We start from the raw sequence: 10,596 nt of genomic DNA, 5'->3' as shown, positions 1-10,596 counted from the left end.
TCTGTAGCTGCATTGTCACCTGTCAGTGTCGGCCTGATGAGGTGAAGGGCCGCGTGGAGGCCAATCTTGCCTGTGCGCATCTGCATAATTGCTGAGCTGATAACTCTTTGCGTTCCTTGTGTGTGTTGATGATTGATCTCCTGGGGTCGGCTCCAAGTCAGAACAGGGCTCTTCCCAGGATGTTGCCCACTTGTGCTTCGTGCTTTCGCAGAATAATGGACACTGGTACTCTTTGAGATACTGATACCCTGCGAGATATTGTACCTTTCAAGATGCGTAGTGCCAGCCGGGTGAACATTGAGTAAATCTGGGGAGCAAGCACTGGCAGGATCAGCAGTGCAACTGGTGTGAGCTTTCTGTACTACATACAATACATCCACCACGCCATGTCAAGGATGTTTATCATACGCATTCTCACTTTCAGGCCACCTTAATAGCATACGGCGCCAGGGAAGGCGAATCGGGAGAACGCTGTCAAAAATATCTCCGAAGCTCACAATCAAACTGTATTTCTACCCAGACCTCCAGCTCTTGGGCTTCGTCGTCACCGCAAACCGCTGCCTTCCGAAGAGCGGCCTGGACTGCTTCATCTGCAGGGCGGATGATGGCTTCTATACCCTCCTCATACGCGATTATCTGCGTTGGCCTATACCATGAAGTGTCCTGTCTCGAGCACTGCATCTCATAAAGAGACCGATTCAAGAGTACCATGATGCTATTTGGCAGGACCGGAAGCCTTATAGGTTTTTGAAAGAAGCGTAGCCTTAATATGCCCACTTGTAAGTGCTTCACTTTCGGTAATGGCATTCTTGGCCGTGAGCTGCCTGCAAAACAAGTAGCCCAATTTGCCTCAATAAGTTTCTTCACGTGGGGGACCCGGATGTTCAGTTCGCGGATAATTATCGATTGCGACATTTCTAATGACTCAGTTAGGAAGCAATACGAAAGATGCTGGACTCGTGGGTCTATGATATCTTCCACTTGACATGATTCGGAACAATAGCAAGCATGGCTGCATCCTGGAATCCGTTAAATTAGATCAGGGCGTTTTTTACATTTAGGACTAGTCTCAAACTAACCAGGGCACGTTACTGTTGATGGCTTCCCACAGCCATGTCTAAAACAGGCCGGCAGTGCCGGCAGCTCATTAGGAGGCGCAAGGATGTTGTCGTCTAATATCATGCCGGGTGCAAGATTGTTTTTTCCGTGTCGAGAATGCCACTCCGCTACGTCGGCTATCTTCATTTTTTCGAGGCCTCGATCCCGTGATACGCGGAGGATTTTGCTGGCAAGGTCCTGTGTTACCACGCTTGTTTGGCCAAAGGATCGAAGAGACTTTGTCCATCCCCGGTAGTATACCTCCTGCGCCATGCTGAGTCGACCGTATCGTTCATACACGGTGCCAAGGGTATCCATACACCAAATTGCCTCGCGGCTCTCTTCTCCAAAGGATTGAATCGCTGCTTCCAATTCTACTTGATAGCAAGCCTCGACTGGTTTCAAGTCACGTTTCGAGGTCTGGTCGTCGAAACTAGCCCTTATTGCATCGCTGTCAGCTTCTCCAAATGGTGCTAGAGACCTGTCCCGTTCGTTTAGAACGTCTTGCGTTGTTGTTGGTACGAAGTCACATGGCATGAGCTCTCCTGCCGCGCTGGTGATGTTAAAACGAGAAGATAACATCTCACATGCTGCGCCGTTCTCCTTGGCAAGTGCCACTTGCCATGGCGTATAGCCATTGTCATCAGCATGTTCTGCCAGTGTTTTGGCAATATCCCTAGGAATCAAGCCAATCAGTAGCCGAAGATAGGATATCGAGACCGAATTTCTTGAACTAGAGAGACAGTGGTGAAAGATGGTGCGTCCAGTATCGCTCACACCAGAACAGAGTTTCTCAATGGATTCTACTGGGAGAATGGAAAGGTGTCTCCAGACTTCTTCCAGTGTCGCGGAGTCTCCACTGAGGAGAGCAGCATCTAAGGGGCTGAGGTTCCCTGTGCCTCTGATGAGCAAGCTGGCTGAATTTTCTAGGAGAACCTTGACGACTTCCCGTGACCTCTCCTGAAGACAGGCAAGAAAGAGCGCCGTACAGCCCGACTTGTCTTTTAAGTCTATCATTGACTTCGCTCCAAATAGAAAAAACTGCTTAAGGTGCATGGGGTCGTTTACAGCAGCGCATATATGCAAAACCGTTTCGCCTCTGGAGCTCAGATCTCTCACCGGAACTCCGGCATGCAGCAAAATACCAGTGAGTGACTTCGCGTCAGGAGAAATGGACAAAATTGAAGTCATGAGAGGAGTGAAGCCGTCGGCACAACGAAGGGAAGGATCGGCACCAAGCTCTAGGAGAAAATAGACGACAAGTGACTGCCGATGGACCAGTTCTTCGCTCTCGCCGGTGCGAAGGGGCGGCGGTATATACGGCCTTCTCAAAAAGTCTTTGTACGCGATGTTCAACCCTGGCCTATCGCCCACCTGAAGCCGCACTTGACTAAGCACATGCAAAGGCGTCATATAACCGACACTTGGAAGTCGGGCATTAGGATCGCCGCCAAACGCGGAAAGGAGCAGAACAGCACTCGGATGAAGGAGTCTGACTGCTAGATGTACGGGCTCCCACCCATTAAATCGAGCTCTAGGGTCAGCCCCGAATCGAAGAAACGTGAAGATTCGATCCAAGCGGTTGGTAGAGATATCGAGAAATATTGGAGGAGGATTTGAATTATCGGGCGGTGTTTTGTCTCGAGGGTAGATTTCTGAATTCATGCTGGGCTGTAAACCGTCCAGGGTTTCATGTCGCAAATCAGCAGTAATTAGAGCGAAAAGCACCGCCATAAGCGGAGGACTAGTACCCTTCACAACTAAATTTAATACTGCGAGCAGATCCCAAGCATCTGCACCACAATCTAACAGAGCAAGAACTGTTCCAACCCTCTCTGTCATCATGGCGGTAATGATTGGTGGCTTATCCCGCCCACTCACGCGGTCAATGTAGTTTGGATCAGCACCGTGCTTTATGCACAGCGTCCTAAGTGCTTGATTGCATGTGGCATCAGAGGCAAGGGTAACCAGGCGGTCAAGGAAGGATTTGGGGACAGGATATTTAGCCAAAATATGATTCAATGATACATCGTCGTCACGAAGGACATAATTAAATGCTAGTGTAAGTTCTGTAACACCAGAGCAAACGCGGCAAAGGTCGTCGTAAGTCGCTTTAAACGGCCCAGTTGGACAGGGAATAGCGAGGCATCGTACAACGTTATCTTCAATATCACGACTAAGCCCGCGTCTTATTAGATCCGGATTAGCCGATGAAAGTACCCGGCGAATTCTTTCAGTCGAGGCATCTATGTTTGCGCTTCCCGAATCTCTGTCTGAATCTTCGTGCGCTGTTTGGACCTCAGCAGCGATAAGGTCAATCATCCAGGCAGATCTCTCGGCAAAAGTGAAGCTTTTGCGGGGCATCTTGGGCAGAGTGTCAGCAGCACGCTCCATCCGAAATACCATCTTCTTGGCCTCGATAGAGCCCAACCTGGCGGCCACCGAGAACCAAGTAAAAGCCTCCTCGAAATTTTGGAGAGATCCAATGCCGTTAAGTAAGTATACACCAAGCCTATTAGCCGCTTTCGCCCTCTCCGTTCTATTTCCACTTCGTGCACGCTTTCTCAGAATCTCATAGAGGGCTTGTTGCAACTCTCGGGGAAGAAACCTGCTTAAGCCAGACGTCTGGGCCGGTTCACCCACGCCGTCGTTTGGCCCAATGAAGCGTCGAGACATTACGCCTATAAATAATTTGAGATGGTCTGAAGACCCGTCATCCAAACCCGCGGCAGAATTTCTTCGACTTGTTAGTAGCCTATGTTTGGTTAGCAGTTCCTAAAGTAAGCATTTGTTTGAGTTACCTACTTCAGCACCTGGCGTATGTCGTTAATAGATGGCCGATCTTTAGCCTGTCGTGCAAGCATACGACTTATGATGACCAGAAATTTATCAGCTGTGCCGATTTCTAATTTCGGTAACGACTTTTCCCACGGAGCATCAAGAGCGTTAATCTGGAAAAGGGTCAGTCTTCTTCATGCCACCGATATTTTGACCCTTGGGTAACATATGCACATTCCAACCTGTAACCGCCCATACTCTCAGCTTCTCTAAAATATGGCCTGACACTTTGTCCTCCAACTTCAGCCTTGCTATGTCTTTAATCTCGCTTGAACCGAACGGCATGTCTCCCGTCAGTAGAAAACTTGCTAAAAGGCCCATGCTGTAGATATCTCGAGCCGGGCCTATAGCTTCCGCTTTTAACATAGCAGGCGCGTCTGCCATGCACTCGGGAGCGTTCCAATATGGAGTACCACCGGCTCCCCGTTTGTAGAGCGTCGTCGGGCTGCAAAAGCCAAAGTCAGAGATTCGAGCACTGAACCCAATAGCAGACGCCGTAGAGTCGAAAACAAGGATATTTTCGGGTTTCACATCCCCGTGGATTATGGTCATTTTGTGCAGTGCTGAGATGCCCTCTAGAACGTCGCGGAATAGTTCGAGCCTGATATTCGCAGCGCTTGCCATCGATGTTGTAATGACCTCTTTCAGAGTCGGATGTGACGGGCACGCAAGTTCCATGACCAAGATTGGATTAATACTGTTGCTCGTTTGATGCCATGACACTCCCAGCAGATTCGCAATGTTTTCGTGTGACTTAATATGCATATTAGTCAAGACTCTGAGTTCCAGCATGCAGGCTTCAATAAGGCGACGATGGTTGTCGGATTGCGCCTCTGTTTCATCGTGCCTGCTCTGAAGCTGTGCTTTGAAGTATCTATGTCGATTGTAAGCCACCCTGATCCCAACAAGAATTAAGATAGTGTAGGGAACTGAAGACAACGACGTGCGTTTCAAATAAGCTACAACAAGATTCCGCTTCAGACGTGCTTACTTTAAAGCTACTTTTTTGTGCTGAGATTTCCAGCGGCCTTCGTAGACCTGCATAGTTGCCCCTGAGCCAACGAAGGCGCCCTTCTCAAAGTCGGATTCGGAGATTACTCTTGCTCCAACATCTTGACACTCTTCGAAGAAATCTTCCACTGCGAACACTTTAGTATGAGTTTGCACCGAGCTGGCTGGCTGTCTATCGGAGCAGAGAGAATCGGCGACTACGGGGTCCAAGCTATATCCTTTGAACGAGTAACTATTCCTGGACTCGAAGGACGGCAGCTCCACCTTTTGAGTATCACTCATGGTGAAAAGGCAACGATTCAAGGCGGGTTTGTGCCTGAAATCTGATGTGTGGTATATACCAAAAACACGATATCATATACCCGAAGGAACTTACCCATGTCAAAGATTAGCTTCGCCGTTCACTCTCTAAGGCCATGGCGCCCGAGTAGTTCCAGGCGACCTACTGATCAGAGGGTTGCATTTGGAAGCCTCGCGGACAGGGATCTGGGGTGGCGAAGCGAGAATAGATAGCTGCAGCTCCGCCCCACGTCTCTGGCAGACAGATAATTAAATTGTGAGGGAACATGGGGGATCATGCAGACAACCTTGTCATCACAGCCTTGCTGGCATGTAAACACGAGCCTCATGAACTGCAAGCAGAGCAGGGGTCATCGAGTAATCTGAGATTGAAATAATCGATGCAGATGCAGCAGGAATTAGATTCGCTAGAGTCGTCGTAGTTTTTGTTGTGCTGGTACAATCGTACTCAATTATGGATATCTTCAATACTGCCGCCGTTGCATGTGAGATTATTTATAAGACCCTCGACGCTTCCGCTGCGTTCCCCATAGAGTCTCGCTCTCTCGCAGCCCGGTTTCAATACGATGCCCGGATCTTGCACCACTTTTGCGAGCACTTTGAGAAGCAGCTGTTGAAAGATAAGCAGCTCGACGCCAAAGACAAAGCACTCCTCGAGGAAAGTACCTCGTACCTCACCACACTCCTGAACCGTGTGGAGACATGTAAGAACAAGCTGATGGCGCAAGGGAAGTGGCCCAAAGAATTGAACCGGCTCACATGGATCCTACGGCGCAGTGAGGTCAAAGAGCTCGAATCTGAACTCTTCGAATGGACGAGGCGATTCGACCTGCGGCTGGTGGCTCTCCCCAAGGACATCCGCACCGTCATGGATCTCGATGTCGAAAGAGACGACAGCAACATCAGGAGCTTCACTCCAAGACTGGCCGCGAGGATGAGGTTGGAGCGTTTCACTGCTGATGCTGCTGCTGCTCGAATGTCTGTGTGGAAAGACCTCGAGGTGAAGGAGACGGAGCTAACTGGATTCGGAAGATCCGACGACACTCAGCGTTTTGCCCTTGGAACATTCAGAGGCAGCACTGTTCTCGTCGAGCTTCGCAACATACAGCAGCAGAACTTCTGCAGCGAGGCAGCATGGACGAGCTCTCAGGCCAGCGCCGGCGAGTTTGCGGCCGCTCTCAACTGTCTTGACTCTACCGTCTCAGGCCTGCTTAAATGCACCGGCTTCTTCTACTCCCCTATTCCGGCGCCCTCGTTCGTCCATATGTACCTTCTGCCACGAGAGAAGCAAATAAGTGGCGCCATCAGCTCTTTTAAAGACCTTTTAAAGCTGAGAGACGCTGGGGGGAGGCGCCAAAAGCTTTTGTACACTCTGAACGAGCGGCTCGAGTTCGCTAAAAGGCTGGCAACGGCGGTGATGTTTGTTCATGGGATTGGCTGGGTCCATAAAGCGATCACGTCGCAAAATGTTCTACTTGTGGGACGGCGTCGGAGTGCCAGCGCTGGTGGCCAAGAAGATACTACTTGCGATCGGTCCCGTTCATCGTCAGCCACTACCAAGTGGTCTCTGAGCTCTCCATACCTGGTTGGCTTTGAAGTCGCTAGGAACAACGACAGCGAGACAATTCCTAGCGGGCCGCGCCGTCTCCCGCTGGCACGATCCCTTTACCTGCATCCTGCGCTGCAGGGCGATGACCACGTTCGTTTCAACATGGCATACGATGTCTACAGTCTAGGTGTCATCTTACTTGAACTCGGTATATGGGGGCCCCTCGAGGAAAGACCGGAATTGAAAGGCATTCCAGGCCCGGAAGCGGTTGCAGAGGCATTATATGCCCTAGCAAATGAAACAGAAATATTCATGGGTAAACGTTACCGGGAGGTTGTTCAAACCTGCCTTTCGCAGGATGCTGAAAATGAAACAGGCAGCATGAAAGCCATCAGCGAGATCCTGGAGAGGCTTGAAGACCTGGCACAGGGAGTGTGAACAGGCCTCAATTAGATTTGAGATCCATGGATCTTTGCATGCAAGTATGGGTCGCGGGAGGGGAACTTTGCCTATAACTGGTGATTGGACATTGGTGTACAAGTTGATATCTCGTATATAAATGCAGCATCAGCCCAGCTGCATTGAGGCTGAGCTGTGAAAACACAGTATAGATCAGCATGCTGCCTTCTTTGCAGTTGAGATCGCTGGTCCGCTAGTCAACATATTGACGCGCCTGGTAGCTATGCAGCATGTGAGCCCCGTATCACTGCTACCCACAGACCAGAATAACGAGGCTGCTGATACATCCACAGGGATTACCGCGTATATAGCTATACATAGGTAACATCACCCCACCTGTCCCCCAACATGAGATCTATACTAATGGAACTCTTAAGGGCCAGTTACCAAACACCATCGTGATAATAAGAAACGAATAGGCATATCAGTTTGATAGAAATTACTGCTTGAAGTTATGGACGCAATTCGTAGAGTCCAGGACAGACTCGGCGCGGAAATGCCCCAAAATCCTACGCAACAAAAGGAACGGCTTCAGCCAAATTTATCAGAACGATCCCATGATCCTGATGCGCGAAAATCAACGCAACAACCAGTACCTGAATCGACAGCCAGCTTAACCAGTATTTCGAGCGAGACGAAGCCACCCATGATTCACGGAGAATCGCAGCTGGCGTCGAAGCAGGCTAGCCAAGACTGGCCTCGAAAGCTGCATTCTCCTCGATTCGCAATATCTGTCGACGTCTATCATCACCTTTTTGACCAAGTTCACCCCACAAACGAACCGCGAATGGATATTTACGTTTGGACGTTTGTAACGAGAGACCTTAAGGCGGCCGCGGCAGGCGAGCTCATCATGTCAATCCTACAACGGCCTGATGAGTCGCCCGAATCCTTCCCAATGGACTTTTTACATATTTGCGATACCGTGTACGAGCGGGCTAAGGAAGAGGGCCTCCTTTTGAGGAGATGGAGGTTACTTACGCTTCACAAGCCGCTGTTCGGCCGATCAACCTGGAACACCATTGTATTAGCCTTTCGCAACACCCCAATATCCGGACTCCAGTCCCTCAGATTAGATGAAGGCGTAGTTCCGCACTTTCATTGTCAGGTTTTCAGCGAAGCCGAAGCAGCAGCTGCAAGGCAGCATGGTATCACCCGGCTTTCCCTCCGCCTGGGCATATCTTTCTGGTTCCCATTCCCATTGTTCGTCGACCGTGATCGTGGAGAAATTAAAACCTTAAAGCACATGGACACCAGCATTCTTGCTTCCACCTATCCCCAGACGGTTAAGATGACAGGGCTCAACGTCTTTAGGCGAGAGGTAAACGGCTCAGTGGTGTTGCATGTCCCCCCAGACCAGGTTGACTGGTTCATACAAGAAATATCCGAGAAGCAAAAATCGTTTAATGCTTCGCTACTCATCCTGGCCGAGATGCACGATGCCTGCCAAGGTGTTTTGGTCTGGCTTCCGGGCCAACCAGCACAGATATGGAATATAGATGCTCATGGTATGAAGGATGTTGCAGTCAACTTTCTCTTGCTCTCCTTTAACCAGCCTACTGAGGATGTTCGAACAACAGAAGATGGACTGCTAAGTAAGTCATGATGGAATTCTGGTCTACTATATGTGTCTAACTAACTTCATCCGTTATTCAGTATTGTTAAACCCAAAGAGCACTGCCAGCTTCTTCCAAGCCGCCTGCAATGGTCAACGACTGGTTCTAAAGCCTGGCAGCCAAACTTTCGAGCTGTCCTGGCCCCCTTCCTGGCCCGCTCCGACCTTCTCAAGTGCCAGCAGCACCCCGAGCTTGTGCGCTGTCCCTCAAGGCGGAGAAGCACTTTCACCCGGCCATGTCAAAGTAGATATTCTCTTGCCTAACCTCTCGCCCCCGTCTACGGTCAATTCTGAGGCTTTGGGGGAGTTTACGAATAAATTCGTGGAAGCTATCGAGGCGGTGATCCCGCCTGAACAGCCTCCCATTGCGCCTGGAGGTTGTGGCATACTCGCCAGATTTCAGCTTCCAAAGGAGACCAAAAAATCATTTGGGATAGAAGTCATTTCCGCCCGACTTGATATGGAGACTCAAATGCGTCTGGGCTACTGGGACCCGTTGGCCGGGAACGAGATACAGGATTTGACGAACAGAGTGCATGAGATAATGGATGGGTTACAGGCGCCAGATGGCATAGTATATGGAGACTCATTTGAGTGGACAGTGAGGTTTGCTTGCTGGGGGTTTAGCTGGAAAAATGTGCCTCAAGCAGGTCGAAGCCTGCGCTAAATGTCACAGAAAACAGCATCAATTTAGATGTCAGTAAACACCGCAAGAGATCCAGCAGGAATTCATCTGTCTACTTCTCTCTTACCTTTACAAGGACTTTGCAGCGTGGTATTCTTCTATTTGGCAAATTTCGAGTAGACTTAGACTTGTGAATGTACGTCGCGCCGCGGAATCAGGCAAACAGGTCATTTGGCTCCGGCACTTTCTTCAAGTTTAGTTTCTTAAATCAACCTAGCTGTGACCGAGGGAGACAAGTAACCATCGGGAGAATGACTTGGTTTTGATTAGAGGGAAAGCATAGAAATGAGCGAGAGGTTGGGCGCTCCTGTCCCACTGTTTTAGGGTATGTTCTGTGGTGCCTCCCAAGGAAAATGGCTGAACGTGATGATGCTTTCAGTAGACGGGTGACTGATGAGGAGGGGAGATTCCTGCGAAATAACTGTTAATTATTAACTGAGCGGTTCCTAGCTCCAGAAAGGCCAACTACGGACTATAAATTTGTAAATTGGCTTTGCAAAGGGCCGTAGTCTAGATAGCGGATAGGCTTCACTCCTGTCCTCTATACCTGAAGTTCATAAATATCAGCCTCTTCTATTGACTATCCCTGACACAACCCCGCCATCTCCTCCAGGGTCGTCAAGGAAGCAGTGTACACCCTACATACGCTTCAATTCCCTCGCCATGTCTGATAAATCTGCAGGAACGCCGCGAGTATATATATGTCGCCATGGTAGGTTACCATCTTAGCACCATCTCCTATTTACGGAATATGAGCTCTAACGAGATATAGGAGAGACTGAATGGACGAAGAATGGCAAATATACGGGGAAAATAGATATCGAACTCACTACGCGAGGTATATAGTAGATTTAGATATCGGGAAATATACTCGTAGGGCCCGATAGATTAATTAATCTGTAAATAGAAATACTTTAAATAAAAGTAGTTAGGTTTTAAGAATAAATAGACTAGCGGAGTAGAACTATAGTAACTATAAAGATATAGTGTCGGTTAATATATAAAAAGAGAGAAAGAAATAAGATTTAGATCTAGAGAGAG

At 49.2% G+C, this 10,596-nt stretch overlaps 3 protein-coding genes across 3 annotated transcripts; 2 read left to right on the top strand and 1 right to left on the bottom strand.

Moving 5' to 3' along the window:
- Window positions 1–474: 474 nt before the first annotated feature.
- On the bottom strand, window positions 475–5,229 carry MGYG_08875 (serine/threonine protein kinase; the record flags this gene model as incomplete). The annotated part of the gene is made up of 5 exons (XM_003168981.1): window positions 475–1,019; window positions 1,080–3,853; window positions 3,904–4,049; window positions 4,135–4,810; window positions 4,928–5,229. The coding sequence occupies 5 exons, from the start codon at window positions 5,227–5,229 to the stop codon at window positions 475–477; spliced, it is 4,443 nt and encodes a 1,480-aa protein (XP_003169029.1).
- A 472-nt stretch (window positions 5,230–5,701) lies between these two features.
- Window positions 5,702–7,234, top strand: MGYG_08874 (serine/threonine protein kinase; the record flags this gene model as incomplete). The annotated part of the gene is made up of 1 exon (XM_003168980.1): window positions 5,702–7,234. One exon carries the CDS (start codon window positions 5,702–5,704, stop codon window positions 7,232–7,234), a length of 1,533 nt encoding a protein of 510 aa, XP_003169028.1.
- A 475-nt stretch (window positions 7,235–7,709) lies between these two features.
- MGYG_08873 (hypothetical protein) lies at window positions 7,710–9,537 on the top strand (the record flags this gene model as incomplete). The annotated part of the gene is made up of 2 exons (XM_003168979.1): window positions 7,710–8,850; window positions 8,912–9,537. The coding sequence occupies 2 exons, from the start codon at window positions 7,710–7,712 to the stop codon at window positions 9,535–9,537; spliced, it is 1,767 nt and encodes a 588-aa protein (XP_003169027.1).
- Window positions 9,538–10,596: the final 1,059 nt, after the last annotated feature.

Source organism: Nannizzia gypsea, genomic scaffold (assembly GCF_000150975.2).
Source record: "Nannizzia gypsea CBS 118893 supercont1.11 genomic scaffold, whole genome shotgun sequence".
Classification (NCBI taxonomy): Eukaryota; Fungi; Ascomycota; class Eurotiomycetes; order Onygenales; family Arthrodermataceae; genus Nannizzia; species Nannizzia gypsea.
Note: the sequence above shows the minus strand (reverse complement) of the source record. Positions and strands in the feature narration are given on the sequence as shown.